We start from the raw sequence: 23,410 nt of genomic DNA, 5'->3' as shown, positions 1-23,410 counted from the left end.
CGATCTCAGCTCAGCCAGCCCCTCTCACCCAAACTCTTGGCCCCACTGAACTTAAATCAATCATTTGTTTAAAGAAAACCTAGGGCTGCAGTAATCCAGCTCAATATCAGCTCTTTAAATATAGGAAGCTTGAAATGCACCAGCTGCTTCTTAAATACGATATTCTTCAGTGCTTTGGAAAAAAAAGAGATGAGTTTTACCTTCCGCCACCACCAGGAGCTCTGGGAGCTGTAGCACGTTGTGCCATTTCGGCACCTAACCTGATGGGGTTGCTGAGGATCCCATAAAAACAAAACAGGTTTTCAGGATGGATAGTCAAACTGAATATTTCATGTTCTCATATAGAAGAGAGAATCTAATAATCAAATAAATAAGGGCTGCGATTAAAAATGGTTCAGACTCAGTAAAATTAGTTCATACTGTAGGTATATTAAAATATATTTTAAAATGCTACCAAATCAGTTCTCTTCTCTTGGAAGTTGCGTTCAAATCCCAGCAGTAAGGATGTTCTCAGAAAAAAAAATAAGAATTATTAAGTCAGACACTTGTGCTAACAGCTCTCTGTAGTGACCAGAAAGTGCTGTAAGAGGCTATGCAGAAGCTGCCACCAGTGCTGAAGCTGAGCGATGCCCAGATGAACCTAAGAGTAGAGAAAAGGATCCATCTCTGGACAAAAAAAAATGTATCTCATTCTCCTAAACTAACTACATTCTTTTATTTATCTTTTTATTTAAGATTTCTGAGACCATGAAAACACGATGCGTCTGTTAACTTGGAATTGGGGCTAGGTACAAAGTAGCAAGTCAAACTCTTTCGCATCACAGGTTGGTAAAATAAAAACAGGAGAAGATGACATGTCTACAGCCGCTGTCTTACAGCTTCCCAGTGCATAGCTCTCAGTCCTTACCAAACCAGTAAGGACCAATCCACAGTCGAAGTCAATGAGACAGAAGCACATCACGGGCTTAAGAATGGGGAGAAACAGTCACTCCTGCAGATTCCTTTCCAATAGGCAACAGAGAATCCAGCAGAGTAACTTAAATACAAGTCACCCTTTTTACCATTTTTCCTCCTGCAGAAAAATAAGCTCACGGATTTGCTCGCAGGTAGGGCACATCTGCATTACCACTCTCACCTCAAAGGGGTGTCAAGGATGGAGTGGGAAGGGAAGGCGAATGGAAGTCAGCAACACTCAGTACATTCATGGATCAGGTTTAATCCTGTGCTGTCAAAAAATGTCAATTGATGGGTCAATAAGACCAGAGCCACATTAGATTTTAGACCTAGTGAGATCTAGCCCATCATTCCTTCCCATCTACCCCACGCGTGGCATTTGAGACTTGCACAGAAAATAAAAGCAAACTCCTCACCAAAGAGAATTATCCGAGGGTAGTGGCCTTCCCTTTCCCGATCTCCACCCCAGCCCCAAGCAGAGGAGCTCATCAAGAGATCAGGTTCCCCCCAGGGCTGGCAGCTTTGCTGCTCTGCCCAAGGAATTCATCTTGCGAGGGGAAACTCTCCATATTACATGAAGATGAAGAATATATACAAGGGGAGGAAGGCAGAAGATTTGGCAATGGGCTTCAGACATTACAGACTCACGTCAGACAGTGGCCACCCTGTAGCCTGAAGGATGGGAGAAGACACCAAAAAAGCAAGGGACCTTACAGGCTTTATCTACGCCTGTAAAACCAGTGCAAGGGATGTCACGTATCGTAGAGTGAATGGGGAAAAATATATGTATATGTTTTAATCACAAGCCCAGGGCAGGGAGGAAAGGACTGATCCAGAAGCAGGTCTCAGCAAGAAGCAGGAATGAGTTTCTGTGCAACACAAGTGCTTTGGGGAGAGGAGAACTGGATTAAACTCACCCTGGAAATGACCGAAGCGATACGTACAGAGAAAGCAAGATCTTTTATCCGTTCCCTCTGTGTGCAGTTACTCCTCTTCAGAGCCACTCGCTATCCCACAGGACTACAGAAGCTTGTATCACTTAATGCATCGCTTGTAAGCACCCAGTGACGATAACATGAAAACCCATCCCATCCGACAGAGCTGTCTGGTGACAGTGAATTCTCCAACCCTCCCTCAGCCCCGATTTAAGAAATGCAGCAGTCCTTTTATTAAAAATCAGGATACAGTTCAACATAACACCAGTGTTTACACCCGATCTCTCTAGTAGTTCCAGGATTGCTGTTGTTTTACGTATCATTAGCAACCAAAGGAGTCAGTAGCATAAAGATATCAGTTCACTCGCTCATTTCAAAAAAAAAATAATAAAATGAATGCCCCTATGCTTCCAAGGAAACACTGTCCATGATCAGTTTGTTTTCTGTTGGCCTTGGTCTAAGAAGCAAGAGTTTTCACCATCATCTTGCAGGCAGATCTTATCTTCCTAAGAGCAATTGTTCTGTTTGCTTTCTCTTACAGGGCAGGTCTCCACGAAGCCTGACAGCACTAATAAAATAACCCTAAAAGAAATCCCAGTTGATTTTTCCTGTGATTTTTCTAGAATATCAGAACTATTTGAAAGCTGTTTAATTACTTGAGTTGAAACGAAAGTGTGCGGGGAAGGACCTTGATTCACACAATTTGGCAAAAAGATCACGACTTGTCCAACAGCTGCAAGAAGCACACACAGGCTTTCTCCTTGCTCCCCCGAAGCATCCAGCGGTGCTGCGGGAGGGCTGCATGGTCCTGCCCTCGTTCCCTTTCCAGTTGTTTTAGCTGTTCCGATTGCTGCTGCCTGCTTCCTTCCCTCCTCAAGTCATCCACAGCAGAGAGCAGCCTCAGTGGTGGAAGAGCAGCTTGGCAAAAGCAGGAAGAGTCCAGCCAGCAGAAGATTTACTTTATTAAGATAAACATGGCCTAAAGGCTCCACATTATCTTTAAAAATAAACACAGTAAGAAATACGAAAACAAACTGGCTTTGCTACGGGTAGGTCAGGTTCAGATGTTCTCAGAAGATCTTCCCAGCCATAAAATATACCCTTCCCCTACCGTGCCCATCAAGGAGGATGGAAAGATAGTTCACTACGCAAGATCAGCAGCGTACCTGTTGCGTGCCCTCCCACATTCAGCAAACGATACATCTGCTACCCTTCAAGGCAGATCAAAGTTTTAAGAACACCCCTGTGAAGGAGGAGCAGGAGGGGACAGGGACAGGTAATTCGGTTTCTGTAGGGAACATCTAAAAGGCTTGACACGACGGCTGTGCTGGCTCCCCCGCTTTAATGGTTGTTCTTTGCTGCTTCTTTAGCAGCAAGAATCAGAGGAGTGAGACTAGAAAGAGGCTTTGCAATTTTCAGGAACTGGTGCTAGGAAGAGGAAAAAGGAAAAAAAAAGGTTACATTTCTCAGAACATGTCCCAAAAGCCTGGTGTTTACACAAAATATCAGGACCTAGACCTGTATGAACTCCAACAACCTCCAAGCAGGCGAAACAAAAAAGGCACGATGAGCAAGAAAGTTCACCGTGACTTTTGGGCCTCACCTGAACTGATAAAGATCTTTGCACCCAACACATCCTAGTTTCTCCAATGTTTATACACTCTCAAGACTAAGCAAGTTCTCCCAGGAAATAAATTCATGCAAAATCTACAGTGAAATTCTTTGTGGAAGGGAGGTGTAAGTAAAAGCAACCTGTGCAGTTCCAAAACATTGCACAGGGCTTCCTGCAGCAATCATCTCTCCATTCTTCCTTTCCTGTCACCACAGATCTGCTGAAAACATTGCCTTGGCCTTCTAAAGCTATTAGAAATTTTCAGAACAGCTGGGACTGAGGAGCACAGCAGGGAATTCACAACAGGACCAGTCAGGCCATCTCCTATACCAGGTGCTCTGTTCTGTTAAACAATATTGATTATCGAGCATGCAACAAGCAGTAGGTGGTGTCACAAAGTGCTTCTTGCAGCACATGTGGTGTTTGTTTCGGGGGCAAGGCTTAAAACATAACATCTGGAACAGAGGAAGAAGTTTTCCCTGTGTTCAGGGTTAAGTGGAAAGCTTGCAATACTCCAGCCTCGCAGAGAAAGTCTAGGTTGGGGACAGAGACTGACACAAAACAGCTAATCAGACGAGTGGAGGCATGAAGCCCACAAGCTGTTCAGAAAACCCAAAATAATTAAGTCCCCCAGGACTTCTGAGCACCAGAAGGGATCAACCACCCAATCTGAACACACTTCAGAGGTGGAAAAATCCGAGGCTAAAAGGTAAAGGCAGGCAGAAATGCTGCAGTCCCAATGTTCTCCTGCCCCAAGGAACACAACCCTGCTGCTGTCTGATACTCTGGAGCTGGCAAGTCCAGGAGAAAAAGTCAGCTTTCATCTACTGCCATTCTTTCTGCCGGTGATTAATGCTTCATTAGTGTCTCAGAAAGGCAGCAGCACTCCCAAAGCTGAACCCAGTAGACAAACTAAAGGAAAGAAAGGAACACCAAAAAAGAGACAACTGTCTCACAGTCGACGTCTGAGGGCCCCATCATCACAGATTTATTTTACAAAGAGCTGAAGCACATTTTCCACCCCCGTGGGAGGTCTGACAAAAGGAAACACATGAACACTCCTCATCTGTGTTGGTAAAAAGCCTGGCAGCTTTGTCCTTCACTTTCACCACGAGTCCAGACAAAGACACCAGGTTTTCAGTGAAATAACTGAGGATTTCTCACAAGCTTGGTTCCATCACCTCTGCAGGAAGAGCTGTATCTGGCAAAATGTGTTAACGCCAAACTGCTGCAGTTAATGCAAGACGTGCCCCTTCCAGAAAGCTTTGGGAACTCTCCCCCAGAAGGGAGACAACCAGAGCATTCGATAGCTGGAAGCCCTCCTGTTATCCAAACGGGAACAAGCACGGCCAGACCGCAACACCACAGCCAGATGTTAGGGTGAGCTGCGTGAAGAAGCCACGGGAATTAAGGGGCTCAGCAGTTGGCAGGCTCGGGGCACGGCAATTATTTGAGGTTGGTTACAGAACACGCTGCACAGCTGCTGCCAGTAGCAAGTACAGCACAAAAAGGAAAGTACTCTGTTAACGCTTCGTTAGGGATTTGGGGTTTTTTGGTTGGTTGGTTTTGGTTTTTTTTGTTCGTTTCTTCATGGTAAATTATCTCTGCTGTGCTTGTGACTTCAGATGACGCGGTATTTAAGACCCCAAATGACATTGCTCCACATGCCTATTCTCACTCTAGAATGCTGAATTCCGTCCCGTTCCCCAGCACTTACCTGGAGCAGCTCTTTTGCAGAACCTCTTTTTTCCACGTCCATTTCAAGACAGCGATTTAGGAAGTCTCGGAATATGGGTGAAAGCTTTTCTGGATTCTGCAGTTCCGGAGTCCCGTTAGTAGCAATGAGATACAGGGCCTAAAGCAAAGCAAGCACCAAAGAAACAGGAGGTTACGAAGGTCAGACTCCAGCTGCAGATTACAGAGGCACCCATTTTTCCTCTCCCTCCCCACAGTTCAATGGGGAAAAACAAAACCAAAACAAACCCTTATCAGGGTGACGAAGAAATGCTTAAGTTTCAGCAAAGAGAGGAGGTGCCAGCCCTATTTTTATGTGGATGGGATCCAATCCTTTCTTGCTTTACCCTCGTAATCTGGGTTTGGATCCTGCAGCCCTCTCAAGGGATTAAGAGGACAAAACCAGCAGTCCAGACTGTGTTTACAGAGGGAAGTTGGCTGGCACAGCTCTGCCAGTGCTCGACTCCTGCAATAACTATATCCTCATGGGAAGGTACCCCTGAAGAAACAGGAGGCTTTCTTCTCTCGATACTTTGCCCAAATGCACAAGGCCTAAAAAGTCAATACTCTAAAGATGCAGTTGGTCCTTTACAAAAGATGGCCAGTAGGTTCTCAAGCAGCACTTAACACCCTACAGAAACAAGTGGAGTCGTTTTGCTGCTGCTTGGGAATGAAGAATTCTCTAAGAATCAGGAAATTCAGAATTCATCCACTGCAAAATTTTACTATTAAAAGAAAATCGCTAGATGCCTTTTAAAAGGAAACAGACATCTGGCAGAGGCCTTCTGAGCTCACTGCTCATCACATCTCAAGGTAGAGGTCTGATAGCCTGGGAACTGCAACAAGTTAAGTTAAATGAGAGCAAAGCACCCCGTTGCTTAGCCATCCTCATTTAACTCCATACCAACTTTTTCCTTTCGCATTTCTTCACTGCTGCGCTTCTCTCCCAAAATCATCTCCAGTAAAAGAGGTGGAAACAAGTTAAACAGAATTGTTCTAGATCCCTTCGTCCTGTTTAGCTTAGAAAAAAAGCCATAAAACTGGCTTACACCAAGAACAGCCGCATTCCTACAAACAGACAGAATTTCCCCCTTCATTAAAGAATACGAAGGGAAAGACACCAGCAGGGGCAAAGCCTGACTAAAGGCTTGTTAAACCTGGAGCTTTACTGGGAGCATGCAAAGAGGAACAATGCACCAGCAAGAAAAAGCCCTGTTTATAAAAGAGTAATGTGGTATTCTTTGAATTCAAGGACAGCTCTCTTCCCCACTCACAAGGATTTAAGAAGCCGGGCACTCTGGGGCCAGAAGGTGCCCCTATCGGCCTCTCCAGAACGGGGGGAATTATGGATGCACCACATCATTAACTCAGACCCTACCTGAAGGTCTGCAACAGGAAGAGCCTGTGCCCTCTGCCACCCAGAACCAGCCATGGCTTCTAAGTTAAATGACCACAATCTTCTCACTACAGCATCTAAGGAGACGTGTAGCTGCATGTGATGAAACCACAGCGGAGGTTCACCTGCCTCCTCCAGAGCCCAGGTTAACCAGCAGGCTCAGCGAAGGCCTGAGGGCAAAAAAAAGGCACTCGCTTACTCTCAGGGGGTTTTCATTGAGGTAGGGGGGTTCTCCTTCGATCATCTCGATGGCCATTATCCCCAGTGACCAGATGTCCACTTTGGGCCCGTAGGCTTTTCGTGTCACCACTTCAGGCGCCATCCAGTACGGGGTCCCCACCATGGTGCTGCGCTTGCTCTGTTCGGGAGTGATCTGGGCACAGAAGCCAAAGTCAGCTGGAAAAGCAAAGAAGGAGGGAAGAAAAAGTTAGAAATCAGCAGGTTTCTCCAAAAACAACACGTACTGATGCCAATGCTGTGGTACAAGCTAGCCTGTTGCACTGCCTGCTACATTGCTGCTGCAAAGGAGGGCTGGTTTTCTGGTTAACAAGGTGTTCAGGAGTAAGCTTCTAAATCTGACTCGCTGAGGCCATCAACATCACAGAGCTGCTCACTTGTCGATGTGAAGGCTGGTGATCAGTAAAGAGCTGTACATGGATGCTGTGAAACGTGGCAGTGCAGCATTTGGCAGCTGTAATACACTGTGTAACACATGCTCTCAAGCCTGTTCCTGGGTCTGTGAAAACAGAAACCAATGCCCAGTCTGTCCTCCCTCCACCCACACCCACCAGCATTATCTGGTCGTATTTTCAGTCCCAGAGATAGTATTTCCCCAGAAGATGTACCATCTCGCAAACACGATTTGCTTTCTAGAGCAAATACTGTGTTCAGAATAAATTTAAGGACCTAATTTGGTACTTATTATTTTCTTTGAGAAGACAGAAAGCTGGAGAGCCTTCCTGTGGAAATTGCTTGGCCCTGTCTTATTTGCATTTGACTTTCCAAAAGATCACAGAATAATAGAATCATAGGAAAATTAAGGTTGGAAAAGCCCTCCAAGATCACCTGGTCCAACCATCCCCCTACAAACAATGTCACCCACGAAACCACGTCCCCAAGCACCACGTCCAACCTTGCCTTGAACACCCCCAGGGACAGGGACTCCACCACCTCCCTGGGCAACGCGTCCCAATGCCTGACCGCTCTTTCTGAGAAGAAACGTCTCCTAATTGTTTTAATTGGTGAAGAGTAGCACTCTTTGTTCAATTCTTTGTTTTAATTGTTGAAGAGTAAGGGCATGACGTTTCCATTTTTCCACTCACCAGTGACATCGCCCGACTGCCAGGACTTTTCAACTGTGATGGAGAGCGGCTTGGCAACCCCATCAGCCAGTTCCCTCAGGACCCTGGGATTCATGTCATCAGGTCCCATAGACCTGGACCTGTTTACATTCAGCAGGTGGTCTCGAACCTGCTCTTCACTTACCGTGGGTGGGACTTTGCTCCCCCAGCCTCCACCTACAGGTTCAGGGAAATGAAAGACTTGGGAAGCCCATCTACCAGTGCAGACGGAGGCAAAGAAGTTGCTGAGTACCTCAGCCTTCTCCGTGTCTGTCGTTACCAATTACTCAGGTATAGAAACTCACTCCTAATATAAGAAATTAGCCACCTCTAATCGCTTCCACACTACTATTTTCACCCCTCAGTTTATTTTCACAAATGTTAAAGGCGCACGGTGGCCCCTGGGGACTCCTCCTGTCAGCCCAGCGCAGCAGCCCGAAGGGAGCTGGGTCCTCTCTTGTGCTCTTCCTCGAGGCTCTGTGCAGAGGGGCTGACACCTCTCGCACAAGGGCTGGCGGGTGGGAAAGAAACACGCACACAACCCCTGAATATCGGCAAGAGTTCTTTATTGCCAGGTGTTTGGTGGCTCCAAGCTAATGCCTGGGATGGAGCCTGCGCGACGAGGAGTAGGGAGCTCGCCGGGCCCTGCTGCGTAGCTACCGGTGTTCTCTCATGGCACGCAGCAGAGAGCTGCCGGGGTAGTCCCAGGTCTGATGTGGCCGAGGTGGATCCACTTCCATGGGTTCCTCCGCCTCTTCTTGTGGATCCACCTCCATGGGCTCCACGGTGTCAGGCAGGAGGACAAGCCAGTCCTTGCCTGGGACTGCCCACACGGGATGCCTCCCATCAGCTGTGTTCTCCGGCCAGGGTGCCGAACGAGGGGGTCGCCCAGTTCCATTGCCTGGTCCCATGCCACTCTCCACTTGATATTCATTCGTGGGTTTCACGCCGCCATCTCTTTTACGGCCACGGCTGGGTCCCTCGCTGCGATCTGGCCGATGGGCACGCCTCTGCTCCCCACGGCTCTCCGCATCACGCTCCCGTCTTCGCTCCACACCACCACTGCACCTCTGGTTAGGCCCAGGCCCCCTGCTGCTGGATGTCTGAGGGGCCGGCCTGTTCCCCGCATCGCTGCGGTGCCAGTGATATCTCCGATAATCGTCTCTGGGCCGGGCAGCAGACTTCCCCCAGGCACTGATGTCTTTTGTGCCGCAGGTGCTGTCCCTCTGCCCATGAGACATCTTTCTCCCATTAGCTGCCATCTTCTCGGTGCTTCCTCAGATCGCTTCGCGGTCCTCACACCGAGGAGGGCTGCCGCTCGCCTTGCTCCTTTCTCTGGCCTTCCTCCTGCCGCTTACGCTGGCTCTCAGAGGACCGAGTCGCTGAGCAAGTGGCGGGCCAGCGGCAGGGGGCCTCTTTTATAGGGCCCGGGGCAAAGGCGTGACAGCGGTGGCCACTGTGACCTCAGCAAGGCTCTGTGATGGAGTGGCCCGTGCGAGGCCAAAGGCGGCTGCGTTGGGAGAGGCCTGGAAGATGCCCTCATGTGGACAAGGAGGAGGGCTGGGGGGGCTGAGGGGCCCCTTTTCTGGGGCTGGCTCCCCCCCAGGCCATTTGGCTTGACAGAGAGAAAGGCTGCCCCATGCAATCCTGCCTCAACCCATTTTTTCTCCCCATCTCCAAGGCTTAGAATCTCTGGTTAACAAAAGAAAACTCCATCAACAAAACCAAACCAGACCCATTCAAAAGGCTAAAGCGGTCACAGCTGAAGTACCCATCTTCAGGAGATCTTTGATCTGTTTGAGGGCAGCACAGCCCCAGGAATTGGAGGGGAGCAGCCAGGTTAAGCCCGGCAAGCTCACGGAGTTCAAGCTCTAAATTCTCCCAAAAGATGAGCCTCGGGACCAAAACTTGGGACCCTTCTGGGCAATAAAAATCAGGGATGCAGGAAAAACATCACTTATATAAAGTGCAGCAGTTTTCCCTGAAGCATGCGATAATAACCCTCTCTTCCTCTCTTGTACCTACCAGCGTATTGCCTCTGCTCCTGCTCATTCCCCCCACTTCGCTCCCAAATAATAAGACCCTGCAGAACTGTTCCCACCAGTGAAAACGCTAAATTTAGGTATGAAAAAGTAAAAGTTTAAAGATCCAGGGCAGGTTTTGTGTGTCCCAGTGCATATTTAGCCTTGGGACACCCCTCTGAGATAACCACAGGTACATTTCCCTCCCGTGCAGGTGGAAAAAAAAGGCAGCAGTGGGATGAGAGGACTGGGGTTGGGAAGCATTTTGCAGCCACGAGGTTTCAACCAGGACCTCTGCAGAAGCTCCTCTCCTTTGCCATGGGACTAAAAATAAAATAAAATAAAATAAAATAAAATAAAATAAAATAAAAACACTCAAGTAATGGTGTTGAGGGAAATACTGGCAGAGCCACCAGCCCCGTTACCACTTTTTCAGGCACTTTTGGGGTACGTTACCAGGCCCTCCGGTCTGCCTGGTGCCCGGCTTTGTGAAGTTTCACGAGGGGAGCAGCAGGATGCAGGATGACACAGTTTGGCTGCCGGGCTCTCATGGGACAAGGACATGGACATGGGATGCACATCGCAGCAGTGCCACCACCAACTAGTTTGCCAGCTCCCCCTTCCAGACGTTCCCTTTTTCTTCCCCCTCCGACGTGGGGCTCAGCACCCAAATGGCTTGTGAGAGCTCGGCAGGGCTCCCAGTGCCAGGAGGCTGAGCTGGGAAAGTCCTCTTCACGTTAGGCTTGGTTTCTTGGACTTCCAGCACCCATCTCTGCCCTACAGCCACAAGCGGATAAAATCCTACAGCAGGGGGCTTGTGGGGGCACACGTGTCCTCCCCTTAATATTCCTTAATCCAAGCTGGGACGAGGCACTTGCACAATTATGTAGGTGATAAACTCCTGCTCTTGTCATCAGCCTCACCCTACTGACCCCACATGTAAAAGTGATGCTGGGGAGGGCAGCTTTAGGGACCGATCCCAAATCCTCCCCCGTTTCCTCCTCTGCACCCGGAGCCGCAGACACCAAGCTCTACCTGGGGAGACAGCAAGCAGCCAGGAGGGTCCATTTCATCATCTGCCTCCTCCTCTTCCTCCTCAAGCTGGGCTCTACATCCTGCTTCCACACTGGTGTTTCTCAGAGCATTAATGACTTCCAAACAGGTGAAAATAAGCAGTAGAAATCACACTTTCTGCATCAGCTTTCAGTGTAAAGTCACTTTGCTCTATCAAGTAAGATCTAATTAAAACAGATCAGAGAAACACAACTCCTTCAAGCACCCCCCAATTCATTTCTGCAAGCGTCATTGAAACAAAGGGGAGGAGAAGCAGGTCATTCATTCAGGTTTTATTTAAGGTTTCAGCTTTGCTTTCTAAATGGCTGAGCTGACCCTAACAAACCGGGCACTACCGGAGAGTTACACCAAGGCAGTACAAAGAAAGAGAAACACGTTTTCCAGCTGATTTTAAAATGGCAAATGCCCTTATTTCCCAGCAGGACAAGACACACAGACACCTGGCAGCAGGTCAGATTAGCTCCAGCTCACTTAGCACGAGTTGTTGCTCAAAGACATAAGGCTCAGTCCTCACTCTGAGCACCCCTTCATTGCACAGGAGCCCCCCGCTCCTTCCTGCTCCCAAACAGGATGCCTCAATCCACCGTAGGCTGCTCCAGCATCCTCCAAATTCCCTCAGCAGTTGGGAAACTGAGCTTTTACCTTTTGCTTCCACCTACACCTGCAACCATCCTCTTCCTCAGACCAACACCATCTTCTGTTGCCCTCCCACCCCTTCCCTGGGGGCATCCATTTCGGCTGCAAGTTTCCGTCCAGCCCCTGCCGGCATCGCTGTTCTGCCACCAGCGGCAGCTCCCTGCTTCTCCAAGACCCCAGCCTTGATGCTGAGAGCTGTCATTAGCAGCAAACCATGAGATCCGCCCTAGGACATTATCTATATGCTCAATCCAGTGTGTTTACAACCCCAAAATACATCCACATGTTCTCTATTACTATCAAAATAAGCCACTGAAAAGTCTCCGTATTTTATGCTAGGGAGACAAACAGACTCAGCCTTCACCTTTGACAGCTTCCATATGAAAGATGCTGGGGAATCTGTAAGCTCATAATTAAGAAAGGCGTTCAGATACGTACCATTCTTCTTGGACTTTGGGCTGGACCTTTCACTGCCAGCTGAGCTCAGCGAACTTGAAGTACCAGCAGCCTACAGGCCACTTCAGCCCATCCTTGCATGGTAAATATCATCTGGTGATACCAACCCGTGATACCTTGAGACAGACACGTTCAGATACTAACGGAGATCTCAGCTCAGAAGCGATCTCAGCTCAGCCAGCCCCTCTCACCCAAACTCTTGGCCCCACTGAACTTAAATCAATCATTTGTTTAAAGAAAACCTAGGGCTGCAGTAATCCAGCTCAATATCAGCTCCTTAAATATAGGAAGCTTGAAATGCACCAGCTGCTTCTTAAATACGACAATCTTCAGTGCTTTGGAAAAAAAAGAGATGGGTTTTACCTTCCGCCACCACCAGGAGCTCTGGGAGCTGTAGCACGTTGTGCCATTTCGGCACCTAACCTGATGGGGTTGCTGAGGATCCCATAAAAACAAAGCAGGTTTTCAGGATGGATAGTCAAACAACTGAATATTTCATGTTCTCATATAGAAGAGAGAATCTAATAATCAAATAAATAAGGGCTGTGATTAAAAATGGTTCAGACTCAGTGAAATTAGTTCATGCAGTAGGTATATTAAAAATATATATTAAAAAATGCCACCAAATCAGTTCTCTTGTTGGAATTTGCTTTCACATCCCAGCAGTAAGGATGTACTCAGAAAAAAAAAAAAAAGAAAAAAAAAAAGAAAGCCACAGAGGAAAATTTTAAGTCAGACACTTGTGCTAACAGCTCTCTGTAGTGACCAGAAAGTGCTGTAAGAGGCTATGCAGAAGCTGCCACCAGTGCTGAAGCTGGGCGATGCCCAGATGAACCTAAGAGTAGAGAAAAGGATCCATATCTCAGAAAAAAATATATACCTCATTCTCCTAAGCTAACTAAATTTTATTTATTTTTTTAAGATTTCTGAGAACGTGAAAACATGATGTGTCTGTTAACTTGGAATTGGGGCTAGGTACAAAGTAGCAAGTCAAACTCTTTCGCATCATAGACAGGTAAAAAATAAAATAAAACAGATGACATGTCTACAGTCACTGTCTTACAGCTTCCCAGAGCACAGCTCTCAGTCCTTACCAAACCAGTAAGGACCAATTCACAGCTGAAGTCAATGAGACAGAAGCACATCACAGGCTTAAGAATGGGGAGAAACAGTCACTCCTGCAGATTCCTTTCCAATAGGCAACAGAGAATCCAGCAGAGTAACTTAAATACAAGTCACCCTTTTTACCATTTTTCCTCCTGCAGAAAAATAAGCTCACGGATTTGCTCGCAGGTAGGGCACATCTGCATTACCACTCTCACCTCAAAGGGGTGTCAAGGATGGAGTGGGAAGGGAAGGCGAAGGGAAGTCAGCAACACTCAGTACATTCATGGATCAGGTTTAATCCTGTGCTGTCAAAAACAGTCAGTTGGTGGGTCAATAAGACCAGAGCCACATTAGATTTTAGACCTAGTGAGATCTAGCCCATCATTCCTTCCCATCTACCCCACGCATGGCATTTGAGACTTGCATAGAAAATAAAAGCAAACTCCTCACCAAAGAGAATTATTCGAGGGTAGTGGCCTTCCCTTTCCCGATCTCCACCCCAGCCCCAAGCAGAGGAGCTCATCAAGAGATCAGGTTCCCCCCAGGGCTGGCAGCTTTGCTGCTCTGCCCAAGGAATTCATCTTGCGAGGGGAAACTCTCCATATTACATGAAGATGAAGAATATATACAAGGGGAGGAAGGCAGAAGATTTGGCAATGGGCTTCAGACGTTACAGACTCACGTCAGACAGTGGCCACCCTGTAGCCTGAAGGATGGGAGAAGACACCAAAAAAGCAAGGGACCTTACAGGCTTTATCTACGCCTGTAAAACCAGTGCAAGGGATGTCATGTATCGTAGAGTGAATGGGGAAAAATATATGTATATGTTTTAATCACAAGCCCAGGGCAGGGAGGAAAGGACTGATCCAGCAGCAGGTGTCATCAAGAAGCAGGAATGAGTTTCTGTGCAACACAAGTGCTTTGGGGAGAGGAGAACTGGATTAAACTCACCCTGGAAATGACCAAAGCGATACGTACAGAGAAAGCAAGATCTTTTATCCGTTCCCTCTGTGTGCAGTTACTCCTCTTCAGAGCCACTCGCTATCCCACAGGACTACAGAAGCTTGTATCACTTAATGCATCGCTTGTAAGCACCCAGTGACGATAACATGAAAACCCATCCCATCCGACAGAGCTGTCTGGTGACAGTGAATTCTCCAACCCTCCCTCAGCCCCGAGTTAAGAAATGCAGCAGTCCTTTTATTAAAAATCAGGATACAGTTCAACATAACACCAGTGTTTACACCCGATCTCTCTAGTAGTTCCAGGATTGCTGTTGTTTTACGTATCATTAGCATCCAAAGGAGTCAGTAGCATAAAGATATCAGTTCACTCGCTCATTTCAAAAAAAAAAATAATAAAATGAATGCCCCTAGGCTTCCAAGGAAACACTGTCCATGATCAGTTTGTTTTCTGTTGGCCTTGGTCTAAGAAGCAAGAGTTTTCACCATCATCTTGCAGGCAGATCTTATCTTCCTAAGAGCAATTGTTCTGTTTGCTTTCTCTTACAGGGCAGGTCTCCACGAAGCCTGACAGCACTAATAAAATAACCCTAAAAGAAATCCCAGTTGATTTTTCCTGTGATTTTTCTAGAATATCAGAACTATTTGAAAGCTGTTTAATTACTTGAGTTGAAACGAAAGTGTGCGGGGAAGGACCTTGATTCACACAATTTGGCAAAAAGATCACGACTTGTCCAACAGCTGCAAGAAGCACACACAGGCTTTCTCCTTGCTCCCCCGAAGCATCCAGCGGTGCTGCGGGAGGGCTGCATGGTCCTGCCCTCGTTCCCTTTCCAGTTGTTTTAGCTGTTCCGATTGCTGCTGCCTGCTTCCTTCCCTCCTCAAGTCATCCACAGCAGAGAGCAGCCTCAGTGGTGGAAGAGCAGCTTGGCAAAAGCAGGAAGAGTCCAGCCAGCAGAAGATTTACTTTATTAAGATAAACATGGCCTAAAGGCTCCACATTATCTTTAAAAATAAACACAGTAAGAAATACGAAAACAAACTGGCTTTGCTACAGGTAGGTCAGGTTCAGATGTTCTCAGAAGATCTTCCCAGCCATAAAATATACCCTTCCCCTACCGTGCCCATCAAGGAGGATGGAAAGACAGTTCACTACGCAAGATCAGCAGCGTACCTGTTGCGTGCCCTCCCACATTCAGCAAACGATACATCTGCTACCCTTCAAGGCAGATCAAAGTTTTAAGAACACCCCTGTGAAGGAGGAGCGGGAGGGGACAGGGACAGGTAATTCGGTTTCTGTAGGGAACATCTAAAAGGCTTGACACGACGGCTGTGCTGGCTCCCCCGCTTTAATGGTTGTTCTTTGCTGCTTCTTTAGCAGCAAGAATCAGAGGAGTGAGACTAGAAAGAGGCTTTGCAATTTTCAGGAACTGGTGCTAGGAAGAGGAAAAAGGAAAAAAAAAGGTTACATTTCTCAGAACATGTCCCAAAAGCCTGGTGTTTACACAAAATATCAGGACCTAGACCTGTATGAACTCCAACAACCTCCAAGCAGGCGAAACAAAAAAGGCACGATGAGCAAGAAAGTTCACCGTGACTTTTGGGCCTCACCTGAACTGATAAAGAGCTTTGCACCCAACACATCCTAATTTCTCCAATGTTTATACACTCTCAAGACCAAGCAAGTTCTCCCAGGAAATAAATTCATGCAAAATCTACAGTGAAATTCTTTGTGGAAGGGAGGTGTAAGTAAAAGCAACCTGTGCAGTTCCAAAACATTGCACAGGGCTTCCTGCAGCAATCATCTCTCCATTCTTTCTTTCCTGTCACCACAGATCTGCTGAAAACATTGCCTTGGCCTTCTAAAGCTATTAGAAATTTTCAGAACAGCTGGGACTGAGGAGCACAGCAGGGAATTCACAACAGGACCAGTCAGGCCATCTCCTATACCAGGTGCTCTGTTCTGTTAAACAATATTGATTATCGAGCATGCAACAAGCAGTAGGTGGTGTCACAAAGTGCTTCTTGCAGCACATGTGGTGTTTGTTTCGGGGGCAAGGCTTAAAACATAACATCTGGAACAGAGGAAGAAGTTTTCCCTGTGTTCAGGGTTAAGTGGAAAGCTTGCAATACTCCAGCCTCGCAGAGAAAGTCTAGGTTGGGGACAGAGACTGACACAAAACAGCTAATCAGACGAGTGGAGGCATGAAGCCCACAAGCTGTTCAGAAAACCCAAAATAATTAAGTCCCCCAGGACTTCTGAGCACCAGAAGGGATCAACCACCCAATCTGAACACACTTCAGAGGTGGAAAAATCCGAGGCTAAAAGGTAAAGGCAGGCAGAAATGCTGCAGTCCCAATGTTCTCCTGCCCCAAGGAACACAACCCTGCTGCTGTCTGATACTCTGGAGCTGGCAAGTCCAGGAGAAAAAGTCAGCTTTCATCTACTGCCATTCTTTCTGCCGGTGATTAATGCTTCATTAGTGTCTCAGAAAGGCAGCAGCACTCCCAAAGCTGAACCCAGTAGACAAACTAAAGGAAAGAAAGGAACACCAAAAAAGAGACAACTGTCTCACAGTCGACGTCTGAGGGCCCCATCATCACAGATTTATTTTACAAAGGGATGAAGCACGTTTTCCACCCCCATGGGAGATCTGACAAAAGGAAACACATGAACACTCCTCATCTGTGTTGGTAAAAAGCCTGGCAGCTTTGTCCTTCACTTTCACCACGAGTCCAGACAAAGACACCAGGTTTTCAGTGAAATAACTGAGGATTTCTCACAAGCTTGGTTCCATCACCTCTGCAGGAAGAGCTGTATCTGGCAAAATGTGTTAATGCCAAACTGCTGCAGTTAGTGCAAGACGTGCCCCTTCCAGAAAGCTTTGGGAACTCTCCCCCAGAAGGGAGACAACCAGAGCATTCGATAGCTGGAAGCCCTCCTGTTATCCAAATGGGAACAGGCATGGCCAGACCGCAACACCACAGCCAGATGTTAGGGTGAGCTGCGTGAAGAAGCCACGGGAATTAAGGGGCACGGCAGTTGGCAGGCTCGGGGCACGGCAATTATTTGAGGTTGGTTACAGAACACGCTGCACAGCTGCTGCCAGTAGCAAGTACAGCACAAAAAGGAAAGTACTCTGTTAACGCTTCGTTAGGGATTTGGGGTTTTTTGGTTGGTTGGTTTTGGTTTTTTTTGTTCGTTTCTTCATGGTAAATTATCTCTGCTGTGCTTGTGACTTCAGATGACGCGGTATTTAAGACCCCAAATGACATTGCTCCACATGCCTATTCTCACTCTAGAATGCTGAATTCCGTCCCGTTCCCCAGCACTTACCTGGAGCAGCTCTTTTGCAGAACCTCTTTTTTCCACGTCCATTTCAAGACAGCGATTTAGGAAGTCTCGGAATATGGGTGAAAGCTTTTCTGGATTCTGCAGTTCCGGAGTCCCGTTAGTAGCAATGAGATACAGGGCCTAAAGCAAAGCAAGCACCAAAGAAACAGGAGGTTACGAAGGTCAGACTCCAGCTGCAGATTACAGAGGCACCCATTTTTCCTCTCCCTCCCCACAGTTCAATGGGGAAAAACAAAACCAAAACAAACCCTTATCAGGGTGACGAAGAAATGCTTAAGTTTCAGCAAAGAGAAGAGCTGCCGGCCCTATTTTTATGTGGATGGGATCCAATCCTTTCTTGCTTTACCCTCGTAATCTGGGTTTGGATCCTGCAGCCCTCTCAAGGGATTAAGAGGACAAAACCAGCAGTCCAGACTGTGTTTACATAGGGAAGTTGGCTGGCACAGCTCTGCCAGTGCTCGACTCCTGCAATAACTATATCCTCATGGGAAGGTACCCCTGAAGAAACAGGAGGCTTTCTTCTCTCGATACTTTGCCCAAATGCACAAGGCCTAAAAAGTCAATACTCTAAAGATGCAGTTGGTCCTTTACAAAAGATGGCCAGTAGGTTCTCAAGCAGCACTTAACACCCTACAGAAACAAGTGGAGTCGTTTTGCTGCTTCTTGGGAATGAAGAATTCTCTAAGAATCAGGAAATTCAGAATTCATCCACTGCAAAATTTTACTATTAAAAGAAAATCGCTAGATGCCTTTTAAAAGGAAACAGACATCTGGCAGAGGCCTTCTGAGCTCACTGCTCATCACATCTCAAGGTAGAGGTCTGATAGCCTGGGAACTGCAACAAGTTAAGTTAAATGAGAGCAAAGCACCCCGTTGCTTAGCCATCCTCATTTAACTCCACACCAACTTTTTCCTTTCACATTTCTTCACTGCTGCGCTTCTCTCCCCAAATCACCTCCAGTCAAAGAGGTGGAAACAAGTTAAACAGAATTGTTCTAGATCCCTTCGTCCTGTTTAGCTTAGAAAAAAAGCCATAAAACTGGCTTACACCAAGAACAGCCGCATTCCTACAAACTGACAGAATTTCCCCCTTCATTAAAGAATATGAAGGGAAAGACACCAGCAGGGGCAAAGCCTGATTAAAGGCTAGTTAAACTTGGAGCTTTATTTGCAAATAAATATTGTAAATAAATAAAATTTATTATTTGCAAATAAATAAAATTCTTTAATGCAAATAGGAACAATGCACCAGCAAGAAAAAGCCCTGTTTATAAAAGAGCAATGTGGTATTCTTTGAATTCAAGGACAGCTCTCTTCCCCACTCACAAGGATTTAAGAAGCCGGGCACTCTGGGGCCAGAAGGTGCCCCTATCGGCCTCTCCAGAAAGGGGGGAATTATGGATGCACCACAGGATTAACTCAGACCCTACCTGAAGGTCTGCAACAGGAAGAGCCTGTGCCCTCTGCCACCCAGAACCAGCCATGGCTTCTAAGTTAAATGACCACAATCTTCTCACTACAGCATCTAAGGAGACGTGTAGCTGCATGTGATGAAACCACAGCGGAGGTTCACCTGCCTCCTCCAGAGCCCAGGTTAACCAGCAGGCTCAGCGAAGGCCTGAGGGCAAAAAAAAGGCACTCGCTTACTCTCAGGGGGTTTTCATTGAGGTAGGGGGGTTCTCCTTCGATCATCTCGATGGCCATTATCCCCAGTGACCAGATGTCCACTTTGGGCCCGTAGGCTTTTCGTGTCACCACTTCAGGCGCCATCCAGTACGGGGTCCCCACCATGGTGCTGCGCTTGCTCTGTTCGGGAGTGATCTGGGCACAGAAGCCAAAGTCAGCTGGAAAAGCAAAGAAGGAGGGAAGAAAAAGTTAGAAACCAGCAGGTTTCTCCAAAAACAACACGTACTGATGCCACAGCTGTGGTACAAGCTAGCCTGTTGCACTGCCTGCTACATTGCTGCTGCAAAGGAGGCCTGGTTTTGTGGTTAACAAGGTGTTCAGGAGTAAGCTTCTAAATCTGACTCGCTGAGGCCATCAACATCACAGAGCTGCTCACTTGTCGATGTGATGTGATGGTGATCAGTAAAGAGCTGTACATGGATGCTGTGAAACGTGGCACTGCAGCATTTGGCAGCTGTAATACACTGTGTAACACATGCTCTCAAGCCTGTTCCTGGGTCTGTGAAAACAGAAACCAATGCCCAGTCTGTCCTCCCTCCACCCACACCCACCAGTATTATCTGGTCGTATTTTCAGTCCCAGAGATAGTATTTCCCCAGAAGATGTACCATCTCGCAAACACGATTTGCTTTCTAGAGCAAATACTGTGTTCAGAATAAATTTAAGTACCTAATTTGGTACTTATTATTTTCTTTGAGAAGACAGAAAGCTGGAGAGCCTTCCTGTGGAAATTGCTTGGCCCTGTCTTATTTGCATTTGACTTTCCAAAAGATCACAGAATAATAGAATCATAGGAAAATTAAGGTTGGAAAAGCCCTCCAAGATCACCTGGTCCAACCCCCTACGAACAATGTCCCCCACCAAACCACGTCCCCAAGCACCACGTCCAACCTTGCCTTGAACACCCCCAGGGACAGGGACTCCACCACCTCCCTGGGCAACCCGTCCCAATGCCTGAACGCTCTTTCTGAGAAGAAATGTCTCCTAATTGTTTTAATTGGTGAAGAGTAGCACTCTTTGTTCAATTCTTTGTTTTAATTGTTGAAGAGTAAGGGCATGACGTTTCCATTTTTCCACTCACCAGTGACATCGCCCGACTGCCAGGACTTTTCAACTGTGATGGAGAGCGGCTTGGCAACCCCATCAGCCAGTTCCCTCAGGACCCTGGGATTCATGTCATCAGGTCCCATAGACCTGGACCTGTTTACATTCAGCAGGTGGTCTCGAACCTGCTCTGCACTTACCGTGGGTGGGACTTTGCTCCCCCAGCCTCCACCTACAGGTTCAGGGAAATGACTTGGGAAGCCCATCTACCAGTGCAGACGGAGGCAAAGAAGTTGCTGAGTACCTCAGCCTTCTCCGTGTCTGTCGTTACCAATTACTCAGATATAGAAACTCACTCCTAATATAAGAAATTAGCCACCTCTAATCGCTTCCACACTACTATTTTCACCCCTCAGTTTATTTTCACAAATGTTAAAGGCGCATGGTGGCCCCTGGGGACTCCTCCTGTCAGCCCAGCGCAGCAGCCCGAAGGGAGCTGGGTCCTCTCTTGTGCTCTTCCTCGAGGCTCTGTGCAGAGGGGCTGACACCTCTCGCACAAGGGCTGGCGGATGGGAAAGAAACACGCACACAACCCCTGAATATCGGCAAGAGTTCTTTATTGCCAGGTGTTTGGTGGCTCCAAGCTAATGCCTGGGATGGAGCCTGCGCGACGAGGAGTAGGGAGCTCGCCGGGCCCTGCTGCGTAGCTACTGGTGTTCTCTCATGGCACGCAGCAGAGAGCTGCCGGGGTAGTCCCAGGTCTGATGTGGCCGAGGTGGATCCACTTCCATGGGTTCCTCCGCCTCTTCTTGTGGATCCACCTCCATGGGCTCCACGGTGTCAGGCAGGAGGACAAGCCAGTCCTTGCCTGGGACTGCCCACACGGGATGCCTCCCATCAGCTGTGTTCTCCGGCCAGGGTGCCGAACGAGGGGGTCGCCCAGTTCCATTGCCTGGTCCCATGCCACTCTCCACTTGATATTCATTCGTGGGTTTCACGCCGCCATCTCTTTTACGGCCACGGCTGGGTCCCTCGCTGCGATCTGGCCGATGGGCACGCCTCTGCTCCCCACGGCTCTCCGCATCACGCTCCCGTCTTCGCTCCACACCACCACTGCACCTCTGGTTAGGCCCAGGCCCCCTGCTGCTGGATGTCTGAGGGGCCGGCCTGTTCCCCGCATCGCTGCGGTGCCAGTGATATCTCCGATAATCGTCTCTGGGCCGGGCAGCAGACTTCCCCCAGGCACTGATGTCTTTTGTGCCGCAGGTGCTGTCCCTCTGCCCATGAGACATCTTTCTCCCATTAGCTGCCATCTTCTCGGTGCTTCCTCAGATCGCTTCGCGGTCCTCACACCGAGGAGGGCTGCCGCTCGCCTTGCTCCTTTCTCTGGCCTTCCTCCTGCCGCTTACGCTGGCTCTCAGAGGACCGAGTCGCTGAGCAAGTGGCGGGCCAGCGGCAGGGGGCCTCTTTTATAGGGCCCGGGGCAAAGGCGTGACAGCGGTGGCCACTGTGACCTCAGCAAGGCTCTGTGATGGAGTGGCCCGTGCGAGGCCAAAGGCGGCTGCGTTGGGAGAGGCCTGGAAGATGCCCTCATGTGGACAAGGAGGAGGGCTGGGGGGGCTGAGGGGCCCCTTTTCTGGGGCTGGCTCCCCCCCAGGCCATTTGGCTTGACAGAGAGAAAGGCTGCCCCATGCAATCCTGCCTCAACCCATTTTTTCTCCCCATCTCCAAGGCTTAGAATCTCTGGTTAACAAAAGAAAACTCCATCAACAAAACCAAACCAGACCCATTCAAAAGGCTAAAGCGGTCACAGCTGAAGTACCCATCTTCAGGAGATCTTTGATCTGTTTGAGGGCAGCACAGCCCCAGGAATTGGAGGGGAGCAGCCAGGTTAAGCCCGGCAAGCTCACGGAGTTCAAGCTCTAAATTCTCCCAAAAGATGAGCCTCGGGACCAAAACTTGGGACCCTTCTGGGCAATAAAAATCAGGGATGCAGGAAAAACATCACTTATATAAAGTGCAGCAGTTTTCCCTGAAGCATGCGATAATAACCCTCTCTTCCTCTCTTGTACCTACCAGCGTATTGCCTCTGCTCCTGCTCATTCCCCCCACTTCGCTCCCAAATAATAAGACCCTGCAGAACTGTTCCCACCAGTGAAAACGCTAAATTTAGGTATGAAAAAGTAAAAGTTTAAAGATCCAGGGCAGGTTTTGTGTGTCCCAGTGCATATTTAGCCTTGGGACACCCCTCTGAGATAACCACAGGTACATTTCCCTCCCGTGCAGGTGGAAAAAAAAGGCAGCAGTGGGATGAGAGGACTGGGGTTGGGAAGCATTTTGCAGCCACGAGGTTTCAACCAGGACCTCTGCAGAAGCTCCTCTCCTTTGCCATGGGACTAAAAATAAAATAAAATAAAATAAAATAAAATAAAATAAAATAAAATAAAATAAAATAAAATAAAATAAAATAAAATAAAATAAAATAAAAACACTCAAGTAATGGTGTTGAGGGAAATACTGGCAGAGCCACCAGCCCCGTTACCACTTTTTCAGGCACTTTTGGGGTACGTTACCAGGCCCTCCGGTCTGCCTGGTGCCCGGCTTTGTGAAGTTTCACGAGGGGAGCAGCAGGATGCAGGATGACACAGTTTGGCTGCCGGGCTCTCATGGGACAAGGACATGGACATGGGATGCACATCGCAGCAGTGCCACCACCAACTAGTTTGCCAGCTCCCCCTTCCAGACGTTCCCTTTTTCTTCCCCCTCCGACGTGGGGCTCAGCACCCAAATGGCTTGTGAGAGCTCGGCAGGGCTCCCAGTGCCAGGAGGCTGAGCTGGGAAAGTCCTCTTCACGTTAGGCTTGGTTTCTTGGACTTCCAGCACCCAGCTCTGCCCTACAGCCACAAGCGGATAAAATCCTACAGCAGGGGGCTTGTGGGGGCACATGTGTCCTCCCCTTAATATTCCTTAATCCAAGCTGGGACGAGGCACTTGCACAATTATGTAGGTGATAAACTCCTGCTCTTGTCATCAGCCTCACCCTACTGACCCCACATGTAAAAGTGATGCTGGGGAGGGCAGCTTTAGGGACCGATCCC

General features: G+C 48.1%; 1 protein-coding gene across 1 annotated transcript; it reads right to left on the bottom strand.

Moving 5' to 3' along the window:
* Positions 1-2,098: 2,098 nt before the first annotated feature.
* Positions 2,099-20,506, bottom strand: LOC308187934 (serine/threonine-protein kinase PAK 1-like). Its single transcript, XM_080576369.1, has 8 exons — positions 20,350-20,506; positions 19,230-19,426; positions 17,565-17,702; positions 13,407-15,663; positions 11,028-12,993; positions 6,831-7,027; positions 5,219-5,356; positions 2,099-3,317 (listed from the first exon to the last, which is right to left on the bottom strand). The coding sequence occupies exons 1-4, from the start codon at positions 20,456-20,458 to the stop codon at positions 15,577-15,579; spliced, it is 531 nt and encodes a 176-aa protein (XP_080432495.1). The 5' UTR covers positions 20,459-20,506; the 3' UTR covers positions 2,099-3,317; positions 5,219-5,356; positions 6,831-7,027; positions 11,028-12,993; positions 13,407-15,576.
* Between the last annotated feature and the right edge of the window lie 2,904 nt (positions 20,507-23,410).

This window comes from Anser brachyrhynchus (assembly GCF_964034855.1).
Source record: "Anser brachyrhynchus genome assembly, chromosome: 1".
Lineage (NCBI taxonomy): Eukaryota > Metazoa > Chordata > Aves > Anseriformes > Anatidae > Anser > Anser brachyrhynchus.
Note: the sequence above shows the minus strand (reverse complement) of the source record. Positions and strands in the feature narration are given on the sequence as shown.